The sequence below is a fragment of the Trematomus bernacchii genome, unplaced genomic scaffold (assembly GCF_902827165.1).
Source record: "Trematomus bernacchii unplaced genomic scaffold, fTreBer1.1, whole genome shotgun sequence".
Lineage (NCBI taxonomy): Eukaryota > Metazoa > Chordata > Actinopteri > Perciformes > Nototheniidae > Trematomus > Trematomus bernacchii.
In genome coordinates this window covers 2913494-2937421 of record NW_022987801.1, presented here as the reverse complement: position 1 = coordinate 2937421, position 23928 = coordinate 2913494, and the positions used below count along the sequence as shown (strand labels likewise).

The window sequence follows — 23928 nt, the reverse complement described above, 5'->3', positions numbered from 1 at the left end:
TCTCTCTCCTCTCCCCCTGCCCTCCATCTCACCTCTCTCCTACCCTTCCCTCTCTTAGTCACCACATGGATGTGTCATTGTTTCTATCACTTTTTAGAAGTTCATGCCCACTGAAGCGCAGCGAGGTGATCTCCGGAGTGCCAAAACACCGCCAAGATCCTTACACCCCCCCCCCCCCCCCCCTCCACACAGACCACCACCTCCTCGTTCCCCAATGGATGGCACCGCTGACACCTTCCTCCGCCAGGCCTGTGGGCCACATGACGGTCTGACCACACCTCCACGCCAGGCTCGTAAAGCCCCAGGATGTGTATAAATAAGGGAGCAGAAGGAGCAGAAGAACCAGAAGCTGATCAAACCAGATGAAGATGGAGCTCGTCGGGGTTAACTGGTTCTTGCCGCTGCAGGTTTTCTTTCTGTGGACCAGCGTTGGTTCTGCTGCTCCCATGGTGTGCCACTATAACTCCAGAGGTGAGGTCCCATGCTTTAAAATGTAATCTGAAAAATGAAATACATATTTGCAATGTTTCTGAGTTGTTTTTGTGTCGTTGCAGCACTGTGTGAGTTCCAGGGGAAGAACTACTCGCTGGGGGAAAGCTGGATGGACAACGCCTGCATGCAGTGCACCTGTCTGCACCCTGTGGGAGTCGGCTGCTGCGAGACGTGAGTACACAAAAAACCTATGTGGTTGGAAGCAAATCAGTAAAAGTGGGGGATCAAAACGGATGTGTCTTCATCAAGAAATGTGGGTATAGTGGTGGACAGTTAGCAGGCACATTTGCTCACGTATAGACCATTTTTAGATACTTCTTACTTGAGTATTTCCATTTAATGCAACTTTGACTTCTACTCCACAGCAATCTAGAAGCAAATATTGTACTCTTTCCTCAACTAAATGTATCTGATAACCTAAGTTATCAAATAATACAAAATAAAATCAACTAATATTGAATCATGTATTAATACATGTCAAGATACTTAATTGATCGCTTGTGGAAATGCACAAAATTCAGGCAGAACTTGAATTAATATAGCATAATACAGTTTAAAAATACTATGTACATTTTGACTGAAGTACCAGCTGAATGTTTGACCTATAAGGGTTACACAGAACATTGGTCATGCTGAAGAACTGTTATTATTGTTTGATTAATATCATCTCTAACAACATTTGTGTACATTTATTAAGGAACCCTTTTAGTTTAGTTTAGGAAGATTCACTTGATATTTGGCAACCTGTAACTGCAAAATTAGTCAAATGAAAAGAAAAAAAGGAGAGTTCAAGGAAAAGTGTTTTTTGAAGCCATGAGTGATCGAAGAAGCTGCTGACTGCTCTCTTTTACCTCGATATCGGTCCAGGGTGCAGCGGCCGGTGGACTTCCCCGCGTGGTGTGAGCTGCGTGTGGAGCAGCTGACCTGCAGCGTGTCCCCTGGTCCAGACAGCCGACCCCCCGCCTGCCCTGCTCCCCCGGGGAGGGCATGAAGGACCCCGGCCACGGCTCCTTTGATCTGAAGCAGCAGCAGCTCGACTGGTAGAAAACCATCTCAGACACCGCTATCTGTTCAAGCTGTTTGCCTGTGGAACCAGTACTCACTAGGGTTAAATACCAGTAACCACTTTATACACAAACTGTATCAATATAAGACGTAACAGCATTTGTTCTTTCTGGATTGTATTATAAATGAAGGAAATGTGAGTGAAATGTTTATCTGAAAATATGATTTTAGCACTGAGCATTAAATGTTAACAACTTGGTAAATATGTAAGCATCTATATTTAGATCTTTATTTTCAGTATGTTTTTGCTTCTTCTATTAATCCAACAATGACTCATTGTAAATATAAGCAAATATAAGCGTACATTAATATATATAACTATTCCTGTTGACCTGTTCTCTGCTGTAACTCATTTACCCTCTTAATAAAAATCTTGTTTTTAACAAAGAATGTTGAATTTTGTGAAGAAAAAAAAAAATGGCTTCCTCCCACATAATCTTTCAAATTTAAAATCACACTTTTAATGATTTTTTCTTGTAGTATTTACATTTCAATGCAGCCTTTGCACAAGCTGAAAGAAAAAACAGGAAAACAGTAAAAACATTTGGATTAAGAAACAGCTGTTTCCTAATATGTGCGAGTGAGTAAAGGGATCAAAAATAAAATAAATACAGAAAAACACCGCAACCACGAACACAGTTGCATGTCATTAGGTCCAAAAATAAAGAAGGTTAAGATGCACTGCAAAATGCATAAGAAACAAGGCAAAAAATAGGTTGCATAATATACATATGGAATCCATCACTGGCTCTGCATAAACAATGGAATCAACAAAAACATAATGCTCCTGAAATGTGCACCTCTGTGCTAATAGTGTCTCTCACGCACACACTCCCATTGATGCCTGAATGTCTCACGTTCAAAAGGTCACACACACACAGCGGTCAAATGGTGATGCTGTTGGTCCCTGAAAAGTGGGACATGTAGGATGCCAAGGCCGGGTTGGTGGGGAAGACTTTGATAGGCAGATCCCAGCTGAAGGTGTCCACGGTCCACGTGCTCCGCCCCTGCCCATACGGTGACCTCTGATTGGTTCTGCAGAACTGTGGGCGGCTCCATAGGCTCCCGGGCGGTGACGAATTCAAAGTGAAGGCGCCACCTCAGCATCACTGTAGAAGCAGAGATACATTTGATAGTTAAGTTAACAGTATGGTTATTTACATTTTTCAAACAGTTAATCGTTAAAATCTCCACTTTATTCACAAAAAAGTTTCCATATTTGCCGTGTGAGTCATTTCCAGTAACATTTAGTCTAGTGATGGCTCATGAAACATTATATTAATAAAATGTCTAACACCCAAATCTTCTCTATGTCAAACTTTTGAGTAACACTAATCTACAGTAGAAGTCATTGTAGTAGAGACCCCCATTCGTGCCATTTTTGATTGCTAGAACACAGTGTATTATATTATTGTTATTATTATTATAAGTATGGCAAAAATATCTGAATATGGTGTCTGAAATATCACTAGATGTCATATTTGACATGTTTCAAGCCGACAGATGACTGACCTATGTCGGTGCTGAAGCCCGGCGTGACGTTGAGCGGGATGGGCAGAGAGAAGTGGCTGGAGGCGGTGTGCAGGCACGACTCCATGTGGCGCCCGTGTCCTGTCACACTGAGGATCTGTCCGGGGCGCCGCTGGTGCTGCTGCTGAATCTCCTCCTCACTCTGAATGCTCACCGAATACTGGAATACATACACACAGGGTAATATAAGGTAACGTTTTACAACTAAATGTACCACAGTGGTACTTGAACGAGAAGAGATAACACACCTGCAGGCAGGGAATATCTCCCTCTGAGAAGTTAAATGTGCCAACGATGTCCTCGCCGAGTCTGTAAACTATCTTGAAGATGCAGAACTTTGCCACTTTCCCACGCATATTGGTGATATTAAACATGTCTGGACAAAGCAAAAGGAATAAAGTCAAACTAGGACATTCAAATAAAGAAGTGTGGAAAACATAAGAAGTAGAGAACACAAGGCAAGGCAAGGCAAGGCAAAGCAAGGCACCTTTCAACACAAGGCAATTCAAAGTGCTTTACAACAATGAAAGACATTAAGAAAATGGCATTTAAAATCAGTCATTAAAAAGCAAAGATAATCAAATAAACATTAAAAAAATACATGGATAAAAGTTACAGTGCAGTTTGAGATGTGAATAGTTCAATTAAAAGCAGCGGCAAAAAGAAAAGTCTTCAGCCTAGATTTAAAAGTAGTCAGAGTTGCAGCGGACCTGCAGATTTCTGGGAGTTTGTTCCAGATATTTGGAGCATAATAACTGAACTTCTCCATGTTTAGTTCTGACTCTGGGGACAGAAAGCTGACCAGTCCCTGAAGACTGAGAGATCTGGATGGTTCATAATTTAGCAGGAGGTCAGAAATGTATTTTGGGCCTAAACCATTCAGTGCTTTATAACCAGCAGCAATATTTTTAAATCAATTCTTTGACACACAGGAAGCCAGTTGTAAAGACTTCAGAACTGGAGTGACGTGATCCACTTTCTTAGTTCACAAGTCATATTTAGAGATTGAGAGTAATTACTAAAACACTATTACTATTTACATCTATATTATTAGTACTATATTTTTTTACTTTTATCATCCAGGACACATATAATAGGTAAACATGTCAAATCTAGCTTGAAGTTAGCTGCTTTGCTGGTAAACAAAGGTACATCTTTTACATCTCGCTGTCATAAATGTAACAATTGAGCTAGAGAGGCAACACCATTTAGTTAATTGCTCTAAACTTACATTTTTACTTGGGAATGATAGATGACATCAAGCGTACATTTAACAAAATAATCTGAAAATGTTCAATTTAAAAGACAAAAAATAAAAAAACATAATGAAAACTGATTAAAAAAAGAATAATGCTTTGTATTTAAAAGGCAACTAGTGTGAGACATAGGGCTTCAAAATACAGCAAAGAAAAGCGAGATGACGATGAGACTCACGGGGGCAACGTCTCGATGTGGTGATCATCAGCATGTCCAGAGCTCTCTCTAAAGGTCGAGCATCCCTCCGGCTCGCTTCCTCTTCCTCCAGGAAAGGGTTGGAGGGGCAAACTTCCTCGTCCTGGGGAAATGGAGGCTCTGGCATGCCTACAGTTCAGACAGGATCATGTTAGCTATCAAGTTCTTGTTGTAGTAGTTTTTAATCATTCTAATTCTTCCAAATACAGTTTGTTTAAGCACAGTAATCACTTCTCATGAGTTTTTAAAGTTTAAGTCACGCCACTTTATCAGCACTGGAAGCATTGCTGTGCAAAATGCTTGCAACTAAACTTAAGGGTAGGCGAAAGTGTATCTGACCTTGTAGAACCAGCACTCTGAAGGGAACTCGGAGCAGTTTGATGGGCGAGTTGACTCTCTGGCAGCCGATGGTCAGTTTGTACACATACTTCACTGCCTGACCACGGTAACTAGGAGGACCATCTATGGGTACGATCTCACTGTATGAATCTGTGGAAGAGTGAGCACTCATGTCAGACTGTTAGACAGAAACAAATATGTTAATTATAAATGTTGCACGACCATTTGGGGAAAAATTAGATATGAAGCATCCAAGAACTTTATACTGTAAAACTAGTGATTTGTATGGACGTAGACTTTTTTTCACAATGTACATACAGGTTTTGCTCTCCCCGGGGTCCAGGCGCAGGTCACAGAATAATATTTTAGGTGGTGTGTCCAGGCACACATTGACCCCGCTCTCCTGTAGAAGAAAATAAAGAGTTTTGAAGGGATTTAAGGCATATTAATGATACAATAATAAGGCTAACCAACAGTGCTATAATATCCAGAACCTTTCTTCATAACAGATCATTCATGTACACTAATTTCTGCTTTTCTCTGATTTCGTTTTCTCCTCTCCCAAACTAACCTCTGCTTGGAATAAGCACTGTGTTGCTCTCAGCCTGGACATCGTGTTTGTTGCCCTGGGTCGGCAGAGCCACTCTGCTCTCACTGGCATGAAACTGGCAGTGGATCTGAGCACTGGCCCATGCCAGCATCTCACTGAGACACAGTCAGAAAACACAGTTACAAAAGGGTATCTACAGAATGATTAGTTACACGATTGATTTAACTGTCTTGCATTACATACATGGTCCCAATCCATATCGTGTTACAAGACACACACAAAAAAGGCATTTCGAAGGATCATAGCTTAACTCTTATCAGGCTCCATGGGCACTGCATGTTGCATACATAAACTAAATAAATGCTTTTCAGGGTTCAGGAACACCTTAATATTTGAACACAGCAATGGGCAAAAGACAGGTTTTGAAAGATCATACCTATTATGGGTAAATGCATTAAAGTTTTAAAACCCTACCTGCTGGCAGAGGTGGACAGGTGGGACATCGGGTTGGTGAATGTTATGAGACACTCCATGAGCTCCCCGGCGAGAAACACAGGGCCTCGGGCCATGGAGGCCACCACCTCGATCATCTGTAACGTTAGACGCCAAAAACACTACATTACTACATAACATCACTACTGTGGCGATCATAATGCACTGAGATCAAGCATGCTTTGTTATTCTGGAAAGATAACACTACATGTTTGCACATACCGCTACATGCTAAACAGAAGCTGAATAGTTTGGACTGCTTGCTAGCTAAAAGCTACTATTTTAGGGTCAATATAAACATACATACCTTGGCCTCAAACGTTACTGTTGCGAGGCAAAACGCTGTCTTGTAGATCGGAGCACCTAAATGTACTTTCGAGAAAGCAAATATACCCTCCTTCCCAAAGTACTAGACATGGCGTATGAGGTTAGCTAGCATTTCAGCTACAGTAAACAACACATCCGCCTCCGTATGACCAAGCACTAACCAAGGGATGCACAATTAATATATAAATATCACAACTATAGAAGAAAAAAACATTCTCTTTAAGAATATGTTTTGTCCGTCATCATTGTTTTACCTCGATCTTAATCGAACTTTTTTTTACAAAAATAAAACAACAGTGTAGAAATACAGTAAAAGTTTTTGGTCGACCATTTAGAAGCCGTCCCGTGGCACAGTTAGCGAGAGGTGGACTGTTGCTATGGTAACTTGTAGGGAGGCGTAAGCTCAATATGTAAACAAAACATTTAATTTTGTGCGCTAACACTTCACATTCTTCAGGAATCCTTTCAATACGGTCTTTATACTTTTATATTTATTCACATGGAGCAATGGCTGTCAATTGTAGGGGAAATGTATAAGTGTTAACTAATACATGTCCCCCTTTCTACTGAGAAAATGGTACAGTCTCAGCAGCGGCTTTGCCCGTTTCCTGCACTGTGTATCCCTACAGCACACTTATCAGGCTTCCTTTACTACCAGGCGGTTTACTGATTTTGACTTTATCAAGCTCAAGCATCAATTATCAACCTTCAAAATATGTAATCTAAAAGGGTTTTCTAGCTAACTGATGTTTTAGATCGGCCAATCTTGTAAAAGGAAGGGGAGTGCGTATGCAGCCTGATCGAAATTGTCACCTGAAAGACAGAGCTGAGGCCATACACTTGTTATTTTACAGCGACAAATGTAAATCATTTGCATATTGAGCAGATTGAGCCACCGCGCTAGCAGCAGAAGCTACAGTCCTGCAGACAGAGGTTGGTTTGGAGCAGCTGTGGAGTGACGTCGTTCTGGTATTAAAACAAATAACTTACTCTTCTCTACTGCTGTCAAGGCCGAGCTATTTGCTAATAGCTAACAAAGTTTGCCACTGTAACCAGCAGCGGTTGGGTAGCTAACGTTACATGATTCATATTAACTAATGTTGTCAGTTTGCAGTTTTGCATGATATCGGCCCTCCTGTATTTCTATCAGATGGATGTGATCACTCCTTTTAACCATTTTCTCTGATCTTCTTTGATGTCATTGTAGGTGTCCCGGCTTTTGTTGAGCTGTCATAAGGAAAAACATCCGGACTACATGCAGAGGGGGCCAAGGGGTCTGCTATCTCTGAAAACAGGAATCCAGAGAGTGATGGTGATGCACATTGCTGCAACTAACCCCTGACGATATGGACATACTGAGCTATAGAGGCTAAATTCTCTTGTGGATATTGAGAGTATTATAATGGCACTGGGACATGCAGGTATTCAGAGCTTGTTGGATGAGAACCAGTTTACCCCACAGGAATAACTTCTTGATCATCTACTTGCAGATTTCACATGCTACCTCCAGTGAAAGCATTGATAAAGTGGTTGAGATCTTCCTGATTTCCTACTCCCATTCATACATTCTTTAAGCTCCCCTCACCTATATCCTGCTAAAATGACTACTTCAGAGTGGGGTGAGAAATCCTCAGCGGACCTTATGAGTCGGTATGTCCTCCAAGGAAATGGGATATGGAGTTCCCAAGGAGGGATGGCGTATCTGTCTGGCACATGAGTTCAAGGAGAAGAGGGAAGCCCTTTCAAGCAAAGGATGTCTCGCTGTCCAACGTCTTGGAGCACGTTGGGCTTGGGATCAGGTGAGACATTCATGGGTTAAATGAGATGGGGAGTTACTTATTTACCTATGCAAGTTTTAAAAATCAACACCACCTCGTCTACAGGACCACACCCATTTTCCTGTGGTACATGAACTGGTCCGACTACAAATATTTGTCATTGAAAATCAGTAAATCAACACTATGTCTCAGAGCACACCGTGGTTAGTTCCTTTATTGACACAGGGTGTTTTCAGTTTACACCTCCCTCTCATGTAATGGCAACCTTTAAATAGTCTATACCCATTTAACCCATGAGACTGCTTTGACAGAGGAGTACCTGGGGAGGCATTGGCATACAGTGTCGTATTTCTCAAGCCACCACAGAGAGCAGGTAATCCTGCCTGAAGTGGTTAAGGCTGGCACAAGTTAGATTTTTTTTAATATAATTTTCTATCAACATAAATATGATATAACTAATAACTGTCTACCTTAGAGCAGTCTCAATGACATACATGACGTAAGAAGCACCAAAACAGTAGTATACCCATTTTTTCTTCTGCATTTTAAACTGATAATGCATGAGGGAGTACATTTTATGCTGTCCTGTGTGTATTAGCTTTTGTTTCACCCAGATAGGTGTAGCAACTGATTAACAGAGTAAACAGCTCTTTTGCAACACAGTCTACCATTTAGCTTTGTCTATTCGTGGGGTTGATAGATAGTGCTTTGTGTTTCTTGCAAAAACGGCAAACAAGTAACTCTATAAATGTTCAGTTTAATCAAAAGTATGTGCTTACATTCCATCCTTACTGAGGTAATGGACATGTATTTCAAAGTCAAAGTCAAAGTCAGCTTATTGTCAAAAATTCTACATGTGTTATACATCCAGAAATATCGAAATATCGTTTCCCACAGTGTGACATGTATACATTAAACAAAACAAAAAGGGCCTAGATAACCGGGGTATACAGTTTAAAATGTTAATAATATAATATTTGACACTAGATCCAGGTCAACTTTTAGTTCAAGGTTCAGGACATTTACTCTTCCAAGTACAAGATTGAGATTGCCAATCTTTCCACTCATAAAGTTCTCAGAGATATAGAGCATAAAACTCTGAATTGTCACCCTAAAGCTATAAAAAAACATCCAGTACAGATTTCAACATCTGTTGATCTGATCCTGTTTGTTTTCCTGACAAAGACATGCTGCTGCTTTTAGTGGATTGTCGGCACACAGCCAGCAACATTTGTCTTATCATTTCAATCGTGAGAGCGTGTCTCTGTGACCGTCAATATCAGTCTGGCATCAGGCCTCGGCTGATTTATACTGATTTATACTGATTTATACTCCCTGTTGATGATGGCCATAAAGATATGTACTTTGACTGAATAACTTTAAGCTTTTACATCCATCCTAATCACTGCTATTACTGCTTCTACATTTGTTCACATTGTCTTAACATGTGACACCTGCAGTGCAATGTAGATGTTTTTAACTCCGCGTTAAACCACAAACTTGCTTCATATTTCAGAAATCCTTTGCAATGTTGTGGTTATACAATCATACTGCATGTGAAAACTGAGAAACAAAACACAATCTTTGTCAACTCTCACCTTAAGGTTAGTTAGAGTTAGTTAGTTATTGCACAGACTAATGGGGTCGTTATTATTGTGTAGTAGGAGGTTCTACCTGGGTTAATAAGTTTAAAGAAGCCTTTACTGTTGGACCAATGTATAGAAATACTGTACATTTTCTGAGCTATTTGCACAGTATACTGAACCAAGAAGAAACAAGCTCATACAGCTCTTATAATAAACATTCAAGGAGAAGGAACAATGGGATTGTGTATCTTTTAGTAAGGGAACTTTGCCCTTTGCTGCAAGCTCTTGCCAGCTGTGGGTAGGTTTGGTCTTCAGTGGAGAACATGGCAGCTTGAGCACACACAGGTTAGATTCAGGTTTGCATACGTTGCTTTTATTCAGAGCTTATCAGGGTGAGGTCTAACTGTTCGAATTTCAGCTGAGCTACGAACAACACCTTCCTGACTATAATGCAACCTGCAATGGCTTTGAATTACTCACTTTAACCAAACCTATTCATCTCCTGAGGGGAGCGGCACTGTTGTTTCTCTGGACTGAGCTTTTCTGTTCGTGTACATTCAGGCCCTGCTCCGGCATTCACAGCAATTTGGCATGGGATGTTCATTGCAACAAGTAGAAAGCCCTCAAATGTTATTCGTTATTTTTGTATGTAAACAAGAATGCTGAGCACTAAGCCTCTCAGAGTTGTGACTTCTTATCATCAATATAAGTTGACATGGTGGACTAAAGGGTTAGCCCATTGACTGAAAAACGATTTGACTATTTTGATTCATTGATCAATTCATCGTTCAAGTCATTTTTAAAGCAAAAACAATGCTGTTTTCAGTCTATCAATCATGGTGATATCCTGCTTTTATCTGTCGAACATCATATTCAACTGGATCTTTCTTGGTTTTGGAGTGACAAAGTGAGAACATTAGTAAGTGCTTTCTCACTGGTGTCATTCACCGCCTTGTCAGCTTTCTGCAGAAACATTAGTATCATTCTTGGCAGTGGAACGTAAAATGTTTATCACATCTTAATCGTGTTTTTCTCATTTAGCTAAAGCCCTCTGGAGACATTTGGAAGAAGCACTCAAGGTCTCGGAGCAAAGAGTGAGCCAAATGATGCGGGCTAAATGTAATAAGGGGCTTTTATTACATTGCAGCCGGTTCTCTGCAGAACTGATGGCCTTTCTACTAAACTCAAAGTTTGACCTCAACCCAGCATCAGCGAGCTTTCTACTGATAAGGCATATGAATTGAGACGTCACCACTTCACACATCAAAGCATAAACAGATAAAGGCTCGCGATGACTGTGATCTCCCTCGGACTCTTGTGGTTGTCCGTAACCTGCTGTAACATAGCCTAATTAATATTTTACACCCTGCTCTGATGGCGAGTGCTGCACCTCACATTCATGCACATCTCACACTGCTAACCTCTCTCAGATAAAGTAGCCCTCCCCTCATCTTACAAGCACTTCCTTTATGAGGTTGCACAATGCCCTCGTTTCTCTCTGCCTGTGCGTGTGTGCAAGTTGTCCACCTTTTGGTTCCGGTGCTTGCAAACGTCTGAAGCTGACTTTTTTTAAACAAGAAAAAGAAAAAGAGCATGCAGAAAAAGCATGTTAACCAATTACAAATGCATTTTAAAATGATGAGCATGTTTATTCAAAGTAACACATGCAGTTAGGGCGCATTCAGTGCTGTGCTGTGTTGTGACTGTACTGTATACTCTGTGTGTTCATCCAGGTATCTGAAGTGGTGGTACAAGAAGACCCAGGTGGAAAAGAAAGCTCCGTTCATTGATATGTTTCGTGCCCAACCCTTGCGACAAATATATGGTGAGATCAGGATCTTACAGTGTGCTGAGCTTGTGATATTAAATCCTATTTAATATTTCACCAAAAACATACAGTACTATAACTCTTGAATTTGACCAGTTAAGCTCCTAAAGATAATAAGGAAATGACTGAATCCAGTTGATACCCTAATTTGCAGGTGCTCCACTTGGTGGTATCGGAGGAGGAACCATCACGAGAGGTTGGAGGGGGGAGTTCTGCAGATGGCAACTTAACCCCGGGATGTACCACTATAAAACTGTCACAGCAAACCAGGTATATAGAATGTTAAAGTAGGCAGAGACTATGGTTAAAGCATTTCATCAATTAAAATGACTTATTTAAGGAATATTTCCCTGGCTTTATATATGTTTTTCCCTATACAATAGCTCATTGGCTTATTTATCAGTAAACAATACCTCAACTCCTACTGCCTGTTACGTGAAGGTGTCCTAGGTCTATATATATATATATATATATATATATATAAGATGTTATTATTTCCAAATGAACAACATGTTTATGTATCTGCTGCAATCCATATTTGTTGGTGTTTATCCTTTAACCTGTGATTCAGTAAGGAATGTGAGTCAACCATGCTCTTAATTCATAAGAACAGTCTCCTTTTAAGTACCGACAAAATGCTAATGAGAAAACAAATCCCTAAAACACTTTAAAAAAAAAACGTTACATAAATGTATTTACTTTGTTCATTTGTGGTGTTGTTTTCTATTCGCCAAAGGAAAGAGCTAAATGTAAACCGCAAAATACCATATATTTCAAATATACGACCACAGTGGAGTTAAATGCTAGGAGACAGATAGCCGATTCTCTTCTGACAGCAGCCTCTGCACACTAACTGCAATGCATGGTGGGTGTGTTTTGGGAAAAGGGTGTGACTCTTTCTGTCCCTGGAAAAACTGGCTCTCTTGGTTTTGACTACACTGCACACCACCCTAATGTAGAACTATTAACTGGAGGCAGAATCAGGCTCAAGACATGCCTCTTGGGGGTTGTCTGAGGACATTCTGGGAAATGTAGGAAGATTCAGAATCAGAAAACCTTTAATAGTCCCACAGAGGGGAAATGTACGTTGTTAAAGAAAGCTCAGGCAGTACACTAAACAGTACATTGCACATACAGAACTTGTTGGTTATAAATGTCTAATCTCCTAAACCACAGATTAAATTCTCCACTTGCCCACATCCTTTTCTCTTTCTTAGTTTACAGTTTGTTTACGCCGTGGAGGGCAAACGGTTTACCAGCAGGTGCTCTCTGTAGAGCGTCCTCCCACTCTGCAGGGCTGGAACTGGGGCTACTGTGGAGAGTACGCCTTCTATCACGCCTTGTACCCCCGCGCCTGGACCGTTTACCACCTGCCGGGACAGAACGTCACCTTAACCTGCAGGCAGATTTCCCCAGTCATCCCCCACGACTACCAGGTAACTGAGACATCCCTGGATCGTATACATTATAATAGACTTATGATAATATTGTTGCATCAATCTAATTATGACACGCATCATGTCTAACCCCTGATCACCTGAACAATGAGAAGGTATTTGTTGAAAAACCCTCAAGCTTGTCAAAATAAATGTGGGAACCCCAAGACTATGATTGATGTTTCACCTACTTTCACCAACTCAAACTAAAAAGTGAATTATTTTTCGGGCGGATATAGAAATTGCAAATGCTGCAATCTACATTCTAACAAGTTACTTGAATACTTGCTTTGCTTTTGAGTTTTTTCAGCCTCAAATCATTTCAGCAACTGATGTCTCAACACTTTTGAATATATAGCAGAAGATCTAGGTTGTGGTGAAATAGCCTGTGACCTAAGTTTTTCATTTCCATATCTACACTGTAGCTAATGTGCACATGACAATAAAGCCTTGAATCTTGAAATGCACATTTTAGACGGTGCCTGTCGACATGCCCGTTTCACAAAAGTTATTTCCCAATGTGTATCTCCTTTATCCCAGGACTCTAGTCTCCCAGTGGCAGTATTTGTGTGGGACATAGAGAACAAGAATGACTACGCTTTGGATGTCTCCATCATGTTCACCATGGTCAACGGGTCGGGACACAAGGAAGATAAGAGCGGGGGACACTGGAATGAACCATTCCACCTGGAGAAGGAGGGGGAGGCGGTGTCTGGGGTTTTGCTACATCACTGCCTTGCTGTGAACCCTTACACTCTGTGCATCGCAGCCCGAGAACAGGTTTGATTACCAAGTTTATGCATTGTAAGGTTTTTGTAGTAGTTTGAACTGTACAGCTGCACAAGAAATTCCCAGGGAATAAACAGGATTTGCAACAATAGTCTCTATTATCTGGAAGTGGATTTATAATAATGAACTAGTTGTGAAATGCGTGGTGTTAGTGAGCATTAGGTTTTAGATTGACCCTAAATATGTGTGTTTTGTTCCCATTTGAACAGCCTGACAGGGAGGTCAGTCACCAGACAGCGTTCAGTCCAAAGGGAACCTGCAGCGGCCTGTGGAGTGACCTCATCACTGATGGACGGCTGGACTCTCCCACAGGTCGGTGCTTAAAAACTCACTGTGGAGAGATGAGACAGATTCATAACGGAACAGATGTCTACATTTGTCATTTCCTCAATATGAAACAGTAACAGAAAGAAGAAGAAGAAGAAGGAAAGAAACTGATGCACAGTAAAACACCAACAATTCCATCTAGGTCATCACGGAGCACTTGTCTTTGTAACCAGATTTGACCATTAAGTGTCATAGAAACTGGTGTACAAACCACAGTATAGAAAGTGAACACACTATAGATCAGGTATAAATAAGACCGTTTAATACAGACACAATACAGAATAGAGTGAATAAACATTAGTAGGTAAATAAAGACAAAGGCAGCAAGAGCTGAACCTCCAGTAAGATGTTTAACAACCTGCACAGCGTGATAGAGATACCATATGCTAACCTCTCTTGCTATCCTCCCCTCCCTCTCTAACTCTCACCTCTGCAGGATCCAGCCCGCCCACGCCTAAAGGAGAGAAGGTGGCAGCAGCGTTGGCTGTGAGCTGCTCGGTGCCGGCTCAGGGCCATAACAGCCTGGAGTTCTGCCTGGCCTGGGACATGCCCAATATCATGTTCGGCTCTAGGGAGAGGAAACACACCAGGTACGTCAAACAAACAGGAAACACACAGCTAACACACAGGAAACACAGGTAGAAACACACAGGTAGAAACACACAGGTAGTAACACACAGGTAACACAGAAACAACACATAGGAAACATACAGGAAGTAACACACAGAGAACACACAGAAAACACACAGGAAACACAGAGAGAACACACAGGTAGTAACTCACAGAAAACACACAGGTAACACATGTGCATCAGAGTTCCCGTTAGAATATTTTTTTGCCGGTCAACATGTCCGTTAAAGTTGAAATCTTCCGGACAAAATGAGAAAAGTGCCGGTCAAAGGTCTTCTTTGTTATTTATTGAGCTTTAAAACAAATTGATATGATTCGATATTAAACAAACTAATTATAGTAGATTAACTACATTATTCAAAAGTGTACAGTAACTTACAATAACACGGGAATAATAAACGGAGCGCTCTCCCCCTCTCCTGACAGCCCGTCAGTATCATGCAGCTCGCGGATCCAGTAATGAGTGACCCGACAGTAAAACTAAACATATCTATAACTAGTTTAGGTAGTTTGAGAGGTAATTAAAATAGCTACGTGATATTCTAACCTGAAGTGTGTGTTGCTCCGCTCACCGCTGCAGGTGATCATGCAGAGCTGCGTGTCGACTCGTCGGCAGCAGCTGATCTCTCTCTCCCGTCAGATTAGACTTCACTCTCGTTTATGTCCATATCGATCAGATCTAGCTAGTTCTAGCTAATGATATACCTGCTTATTAAAAGACACCTAAACAATAAGTCGCTATGCAACCGGGTGAGGCCACAAAGTATAGCGCAGCATTATACATTTGTTTACATGCCCACCGGAACCCCGAGGCATTACCAACAGATCAACGCACAATCAACCCATACAGGACATCTCTTTCTCCACATTAAGTGTTAGACATTAGAATTGACTATTCTTGTCTGTCACATACTCTTCTTGTCTGTCACATACTCTTCTTGTCTGTCACATACTCTTCTTGTCTGTCACATACTCTTCTTGTCTGTCACATACTATTCTTGTCTGTCACATACTCTCTTGTCTGTCACATACTCTCTTGTCTGTCACATACTCTTCTTGTCTGTCACATACTCTTCTTGTCTGTCACATACTCTTTTGTCTGTCACATACTCTCTTGTCTGTCACATACTCTCTTGTCTGTCACATACTCTTCTTGTCTGTCACATACTCTTTAGTCTGTCACATACTCTTTTGTCTGTCACATACTCTCTTGTCTGTCACATACTCTCTTGTCTGTCACATAAGTGGCGCAACTGATGCGGTATTGTGCTAAGGGAAAATTATTTTGACCGGACATTTTGACCGGAGAGATTTAAATTTGCCGGTCTTCAGCATATTTTACCGGTCAAAGTCCGGTAATTACCGGCTAACGGGAACTCTGATGTGCATTGTGTTGCTTTGCAGGAATGTAAACAAGCCAGAGTTAAACACAGTTACAGATATCGTTCTTCCAGTTTCTATTACTTTTGAAAAAGACCAGTCTAAGGTTGTTACAACAAATGCTATTAGCTGTTCCCTTTTCTATCCAGGACTCTGATGCATTTTATTTTATCTCATATTACAGTCTCAAAAGCTACGCCATGAATAATACATAGCGACATAAAACACAATACGCTTCCCTAATTGCAAATAAAACCCTTCAGTGACGGATATCCGAACAAGTATGCTTTCAATGCCGTGTCCTTTTTGAAGCCTCATTGTGTTTTCTGCTGTTGTTTTTCTGATGAAACTAACATCAACTTTCTGTTCCCAGGAGATACACTCGTTACTTTGGGACCAAAGGGGATGCTTCCCCCTCATTAGGTCACTACGCACTAACACACTACAGACAGTGGGAGAAGAGCATTGACGAGTGGCAAAGACCCATTCTCCAGGACAGGTAGTTGACAGTTCAAACATTGATTATAAATGATGAAGACATAAATAACAATAGCTTTCCATCCATGAATGCTTATAATTGTTTATCACCTTGGCTTGTGTTGCAGCTCCCTCCCCTCCTGGTATAAGTCGGCCCTGTTTAACGAGCTGTACTTTGTGGTGGATGGAGGGACGGTGTGGACGGAGCTACCGGAGGACGCTGATGTCAGTGGGGGGGTGCGCAGCGAGGACGGGGGGCTGCCAGCTCAGCCCGCCGTCGTTAAGGAGTTCGGACGTTTCGCCTACCTAGAAGGTAAGTGACAATGTGGCACTTGATCGATAGAAAAGTCATCTGAAACTTGGCAATCCATGATAGTTTCAGTTATTTCTCATGCAACACATTTGAGCTTCTTTTACGTGAGGAGTGTCTGTTTTCCCTACTTCATGATGGTCAACTGAATATTTTGGGGATTTGGGTAATTGTTTGAAATGTACAAAATGTTGGAAGAAATCATCTTGAACTCTAGGAAATGATAAAGGGTATCTTCATTGAAGAGACTTTTTGGACAAAACAATTATTTGATTTATTTCAAAAAATGATTAATCAATATGAACAGATAGTTGGTACTTTAATGTATATTATGTTATGTTAGAAATGATTAACTTTATTGATTGTAGTTCATAATTAACACATTTTAAATATCAGATAAGGTGAACACACCCAAAACTGTGTTAGTATTTTTTGATTGTCTGTTCCCTTATGCTACTACCTGCATGCTGTGTTTTGGGGCAGCTACAACACTAACCATGTTTTAACCATGAGATATTTGTTGGCATGAGTAAAAAGAAAGATCTGTCTTAATTAAATATGAAACCTACATAACTAAGCTATTGTTTTTTCCCCAGGTCAGGAGTACAGAATGTACAACACATACGACGTGCACTTCTACGCCTCGTTTGCACTTATCATGCTGTGGCCTAAACTCGCCTTGAGTTTGCAATATGATATTGGTGAGTGAAGTGCTTTCATCTTAGCGTTTGTATCAACTATCTCATCATGTGTGTTTGATTAAGAGCAATAGCTAAAAAGCTTTGATATCTTCTCAGCCGGCAGTGTGGTTCAGCAGGACCCGATGGAGAGGCTGCATCTGATGAGCGGGCGCTACTCTCCTGTCAAGGCCAAAAATGTGGTGCCTCACGACATAGGAGACCCAGGTATGAAGAGTGAAACTAGAAACTGAAAAACTAGGGAACACTCAAATAAATACATTATGAAGAATTACATTCCACTGGTGGCTGCGTAGGATTGTTTCCCAATGGTGTGATTCAAACATTTCTTGTCTCATTGCACAACATGATGACTCTTTCCCTAGATGATGAGCCGTGGCAGAGGGTAAATGCTTACCTCATCCATGACACTGCAGACTGGAAGGACCTGAACCTGAAGTTTGTGCTGCAGGTCTACAGGGACTTTCATCTCACTCAGGACCATCAGTACCTGAAGGACATGTGGCCCGTCTGCCAGGTACGAGGGATCTATGGGGTCTTCACGGTGCTGCATTTGAGAGTTGAAGCCCATCTGTAGTCATAACATAATTATCCTGGATTTGATGTTGCTTGTTCCACTTGGCTTTGTTATTGTGGTTGGTCTTCTAGGCGGTGATGGAGTCAGAGATGAAGTTCGACCTGGATGGAGACGGCCTTATAGAGAATTCTGGATATGCAGACCAGACTTATGACGGCTGGACGGTGACGGGACCAAGGTGAGAGGATGGAAAAACATGATACATAGATGGGTACTTTATTGATCCCAAATTGGGAAATGATTTTATTAGATATCAGGTTACAAAAATATGCAGAAATCTTAGCCCTTATTTTGAGTACACATTACCTACTTGTGTTGTCTTATATCCCAGTGATTTCAAATACTATGATATAACACAAGAATAATTGTAGTAATCTAGCTCAGTAATACTACCCACTACTGAAACTTTATATCAATAGAAAAATGAATTCTATTAAATTAGAAACCTTGAAGCAATTCAAACTTAACATACAAACACCCTCTATTTAATTAAATCAATCCTTAACAGGTCGTTCAATTCATTGAGCACTCCTCAAAGAAATAAAGTACTGTATGATAATTTCATTACAGGGTTTTCTCTAAATGTGATTGGATTAGAGGTAAAAGTGAAGATGAAGGGCTTGCCTTGTACATTTACAATTATATCTATTTTTATAATTAGATCTTGCAAGCTGGGAAATCAACTTAGGAAACGTTAGGGTTTTCATACACTGGCAAGATCAATTGAAGAAAAATACTATGTCATTAGCAAATGTTTTGTAATTAAAATATGACATTCAGAGCTATGGATCTTATTACCTCTTATTTTACAGGTTACATTTGACTAAAATTCTTATATTTTTGTTTTTTTGCAGTGCGTACTGTGGTGGGCTGTGGTTAGCGTCCCTGTGTGTTATGTGTAAAATGGCCAAACTGGTGGAAAATGAGGAGGCATACAAACGTTACAGAGACATCTTGGACCGGGGCAGCGCTGCTTATGACAAACTGCTGTGGAACGGTAAATTATCTCTAGTGATTGTGCAAAATCATCGCAACAAAATGTCCCTTTTGGTATTACTGCTTGCAACCGTCTCAAGCACTGCTCTTATAAAGAACTTCACACTTGACATTGCGCTCCCTATGTCGATAGACTTCCGGGACATAGTTGTGATACAAAAACATGTTCCCGATACTCAGAAACACCAATACTGTCTGGTATTTCTGCTTTTCGTTCATTTCCTATTTTCCTCTCATGTTTAGGCAAGTACTACAACTATGACAGCAGTGGGAGAGACCTTTCTAATAGCGTCATGTCTGACCAGTGTGCTGGCCATTGGTTCCTGAGAGCGTCTGGACTGGGAGAGGGAGAATACCAGGCAAGTTACAAAAAAAACAAGCCCTTATGAAGAAGTGCGACAAGAAAGATTCCCTATGCCAACCTACAGATTAGACAAACATCAATAAAGTTATGTTTTTCATCAGGACATACTTCAAATCTTTGTAGTCTCAGCATCACTTCCCCTCTCTCTCTCTAGGCTTTTCCCAAAGAAAAAATTCAGAGCGCACTGAAATCTGTCTTTGACTTGAATGTAATGAGCTTCGCTGGAGGCCAGATGGGGGCAGTTAACGGCATGCGCCCCGAGGGAGTGCCTGACCGCTCCAGTGTCCAGTCGGATGAAGTCTGGATTGGAGTCGTGTATGGACTAGCAGCCACTATGATACATGAGGTAAGTGTGTATGTGTTTTAGTCTATACACCTTACATTAAAGGGGTAAAACAATTTGGTATATTTTGTATATATTCGTTTTTTTCCCCAATGCCTCAACTAAGAAATCTATCTATTGAAAGCCTGCATTCAAAGTTTTCTATGGTTCAAGGTCTCGTTATATTTTAAACTTAATGGAGGCAAGTAATTTAGGAGAAGCACTCCAGCCGGGGAGTAGAGAGTAAATGATTGGACACATTATAACAATCCTCTGAAACACTGCCTCATGCCTCTCTGGCTATCTCTTTTTTTTTTGTTCAGGGGATGCAGGAGGAGGGTATGCGCACGGCGGAGGGCTGCTACCGAACTGTGTGGGAGCGGCTGGGCATGGCCTTCCAGACTCCTGAAGCGTACTGCGAGAAGGGAATCTACCGCTCTCTGGCGTACATGAGGCCTTTGAGTGTGTGGGCCATGCAGCTGGCCCTCAACACTTCACAGAAGGATCAGACCACAACAGCTCAAACAGAAGCTACAGATGGAGAGCAGGGACAGGATTTGGGAGAAACTCAGAGCTAGGACCTGATTATTAAAACTGGTGTGACTAGGAAGGTCTTCTGAAAATAACATCAAAACTCTCCTGCAGTCATCACCCTCATCTGCACTACTGCCCTGCTGCCCTGCTTAGTCACAGACTTTTAACTTAATTCTCTACTGTTTTTTTCTTCAAATGTTTGAGGCTCAAGGTCAGCACACTGATGGTTTACGCTTGAAAAACTCAGTAGCTACTGTCGATCATGATATTGTTAGGTCGGGATCTGAAGAGACTGCAAATGGTTCCTACTTTTTTCTTTTTTTGTCATGTGTAGGCCCATGTCAAAATCATAGCCAGTGTGTATTGCTAATTAAAATGTGACCCTTTGTTTCTGTAACATATTGTCTACTTTCCCACCTTTACATTCATTTGCAAGCACTACATTTCACAGTTTTTCAATAATATGGAACAAGTTAATATGCTTAATATTTTAGGACTGTTTCTTGTTTTTATACCAGCCTCAAGCAGTCACTATTGTCTTTGACAGTCGGGTTCACAAGAGGGCCTGTGAGAGAATCAAACAAGATTTGAAATATTGGTCAATAAAAACGGTCGATTCGAAGATTTCCTCTAAAATTTGAATTCTGTTCTTGGTAATGTAATATGTTTTTTGTTTAATAACATTTGGTGCCTTGTTGCATGTTGGCCACATCTACAATATATTAATGTAGCGGCAACATTTACTATGTTTTATAAAATCCAATACTCATGACAATCATGCTGAATAAATGACTGAATAATAAACCGGAGGTTAATTGTGTTATTTAAATGTATATTGATAAAGTTGTTAGTAAATACAAAAAAACTCTGTACAACACTTTACATTCACAACTTGTAAGATGTAGACATTTCACAGAACTCTTGGTCCAAGTAGCTAAATGATTAGCCATTCATATACATTTCATTCATTGGTTGGACTGGATGATGTGAGTTTGATGTTGGCTGGTAATATAGCAGAAGTGAAAACATCTGTGTGGAAAAAGGAACAGGTATATCTATCTTTTTCACATAAATGCAGAGTTCACAAAATTAGAAAAACTTTAGGTAAAAAAATAATATTTACAACAATATAAACTATATGTTAACACTTTTAACTGTCATCAGCCCAACACTATAGTCTCCAAATGACCATAATATTTGATCAAGATCTCTCTTAATCATATGTAACGATAACTGATGTTGGCAGGAAAAACAAATTGGCAGAGCGATAGGATCTGACATGTCTCTGTGGCGCAATTGGTTAGCGCGTTCGGCTGTTAACCGAAAGGTTGGTGGTTCAAGTCCACCCAGTGACGTTGATCCTTATATTAACACATACCTGCCAACCCTACCGATTTGGGCGGTAGTCTACCGCTTTTGACATGTTTCTACCGCCTACCGATTTAGCTGACTCTCCCTACCGATTTTCAATCTTCCCAAACTATAACAAATAAAAATGACACTACATAGACACTGGACTCGACTTTTGGCGGACACCGTTTGCAGCGTGTCTGTGATCCCATCATACAAACAGTCCTCTGTGTTTCAGTCGATCGCGAGATGTGTCTAAAAATAGAACAACAATATTCTGTTTTATCGTTAATGTCCTATAACATAATCTTCCTGTGCCAGAATAATGCACATGAACGCATCAAAGCTTTGTGATTGGCGTGACCCCATGTATCGGGGCGTGGCTGGTAGGCAGTGGGCACTAGTTTGCTGTGCAGTCCGCACACACAAGACCACAATTATGGCAGAAGCAAAAGAGCCCAAAATATATAATTTTCACTCTGAGTGGGGAGGATGATTATTTTTGTATCTATTCCAATTCAAAGTCTATCTGTCTCATCTGCAATGCGAGCGTGGCTTTATCGAAGAAGGGTAATTTAGGAGCGGCATTTCAAAACAGTGCACAAACGCTACGAGACGGAATTCCCTCCTAATTCTGCCCTACGCTCCCAAAAGGTGAGGGACCTGAAAGGACAGCTAAATGCACAGCAGTCCATTTTCACCAGGCCCAACAACAAGAGCAAGGCTGCTACCATAGCATCTTATCGTGTTAGTCACGTTCTTGCGAAACACATGAAGTCTTTCAAAGACGGCGAGGTTGTGAAAGAAGCATTCCTGGAGGCTGCGGACACGCTTTTTGGGGACAGTAAAAATAACAGTAGCATTTCAACAGGTTTTTGATATAATAAAAACTCAAGTTAGATACCGTTATTAATCAGCTGTAAGTTTTAGTTTGTTTGAACTTATTCATTATAATTATTGTACAAAATGGTATAAGAATGCAAACTTTAAGATCTGTTCTGTTTAAATTGATTATAGTCTATTATCAATTCAGAAACTAGTGTTGCTTGCATCCTATTTTAAAGGCATTTCTTTTTATACTCTACTAAAATGCAAAAAAAAGAAAAGGGTTTGATTCTATTAATTTTGTCTTTTTTATTGCACTTTGGCAGCAGATTCCTGTGTAGCTTCAGATCTGAGTTGTCTTATTAGTCAAACTAATTTATACTTTTGTAGCAACACTATTTTTATATAATGGCAAAGAAAGGGTTCAGTCTTTTCTTTTTTTCCTGTGTCATATGTGGCAGCACTGTTCAATGTTTCTTGAAAACATGACCCACTGTAGTATGTGACGTGTGAATAAACTCCAAACTCTGTATCAACAACACTGTTGTGTAACTTCAGTTAAATACTTGTATGTGTGGAGATTAGAAAGAGGTAAGATAAAGGATCTGCAGTATTTTATGAAGTATTAATCGTACAAAGGTCAGTTTTATACAAGTAGAAGTGTGTATTTACCTGGTAGTAGGCTGTCAGTAATGGCTACACCTCTCTATTTGGACTGGTAGATCTCGGCAGACTGGCAACTTTAAAAGTAGCTCTCGGTTCAAAAAAGGTTGGGCACCCCTGATCTACACTGTCAAGGTTCAAGGTTCTTTATTGTCAAACTAACACAGCTACAGAGTAATTATGTCGTTGAAAATCTTATGTCACAGGCTTCTCCAACAATGCAACTGAAAGAGGACCAGAAACACATTAAAAATATAATAAAATGTGGAGACTTTGGGATATTTATCTCCCATTCTTTTACTTTTCGGGCATTTTACAGACCAAACATGTCTTTGATGTCACTGTTTAGTGTTTACCAAACTACCACTTTTTCTGAAAAATGCATAAAATGATGCAATATATATATGTTAAATACATGCTTTATACATGTAATTACTGGGGTTCTGATTACCTAATTTGGGCGTGCACATTTGCCGCGCGCAAACCTACCTCTTTTGGATTTGGAAAGGTTGGCATGTATGTTAACATGTTAAGCAATGTTAGGATTTCTTTAGCCCCGAGTCTAGGATAAACTGAAAAGAGTACAAGGAAGCTTATAAAAGTTAACAGCATTTATTAAACAAATGATACGATGATACAAAATGAAATTTGCGAGTGGAGGCGCTCTCCCCATTCAGCTGTTGCCTGTCACGTGTGCGTTGGGTCAGCGCAGGTGAAGAAGAGGTCGATTCTTCCTGTCCATCACGGGTTATCAACTGTAGTCTTCTCCTATTGGCCGGCGTCGACGGGGGCGTGTCCAATGCAATCCTGC

The 23928-nt window shown here is 40.6% G+C and overlaps 3 protein-coding genes and 1 non-coding gene across 4 annotated transcripts; 3 read left to right on the top strand and 1 right to left on the bottom strand.

Annotated features, from left to right (window-relative positions):
* Positions 1–362: 362 nt before the first annotated feature.
* msmp (microseminoprotein, prostate associated) lies at positions 363–1628 on the top strand. Its single transcript, XM_034150066.1, is given in 5 exon segments — positions 363–471; positions 555–663; positions 1360–1429; positions 1431–1448; positions 1450–1628. Coding segments are annotated over 5 exon segments (393 nt in total). The 3' UTR covers positions 1537–1628.
* Positions 1629–1995: 367 nt separating this feature from the next.
* Positions 1996–6584, bottom strand: rgp1 (GP1 homolog, RAB6A GEF complex partner 1). Its single transcript, XM_034150065.1, is given in 11 exon segments — positions 1996–2549; positions 2551–2666; positions 3070–3247; positions 3336–3463; positions 4522–4668; positions 4879–5028; positions 5197–5260; positions 5262–5281; positions 5450–5583; positions 5903–6018; positions 6228–6584. Coding segments are annotated over 10 exon segments (1161 nt in total). The 5' UTR covers positions 6228–6584; the 3' UTR covers positions 1996–2441.
* Positions 6585–7847: 1263 nt separating this feature from the next.
* gba2 (glucosidase, beta (bile acid) 2) lies at positions 7848–21083 on the top strand. Its single transcript, XM_034150064.1, is given in 19 exon segments — positions 7848–7904; positions 7906–7980; positions 7982–8046; positions 11345–11436; positions 11594–11709; positions 12657–12875; positions 13416–13655; positions 13874–13976; positions 14428–14581; positions 16375–16500; positions 16607–16791; positions 17385–17489; positions 17586–17693; positions 17852–18003; positions 18135–18241; positions 18918–19060; positions 19303–19418; positions 19578–19769; positions 20069–21083. Coding segments are annotated over 19 exon segments (2610 nt in total). The 3' UTR covers positions 20324–21083.
* Positions 21084–21560: 477 nt separating this feature from the next.
* trnan-guu lies at positions 21561–21634 on the top strand. The gene has a single exon. It is a non-coding gene; the product is annotated as a tRNA-Asn (tRNA).
* Positions 21635–23928: the final 2294 nt, after the last annotated feature.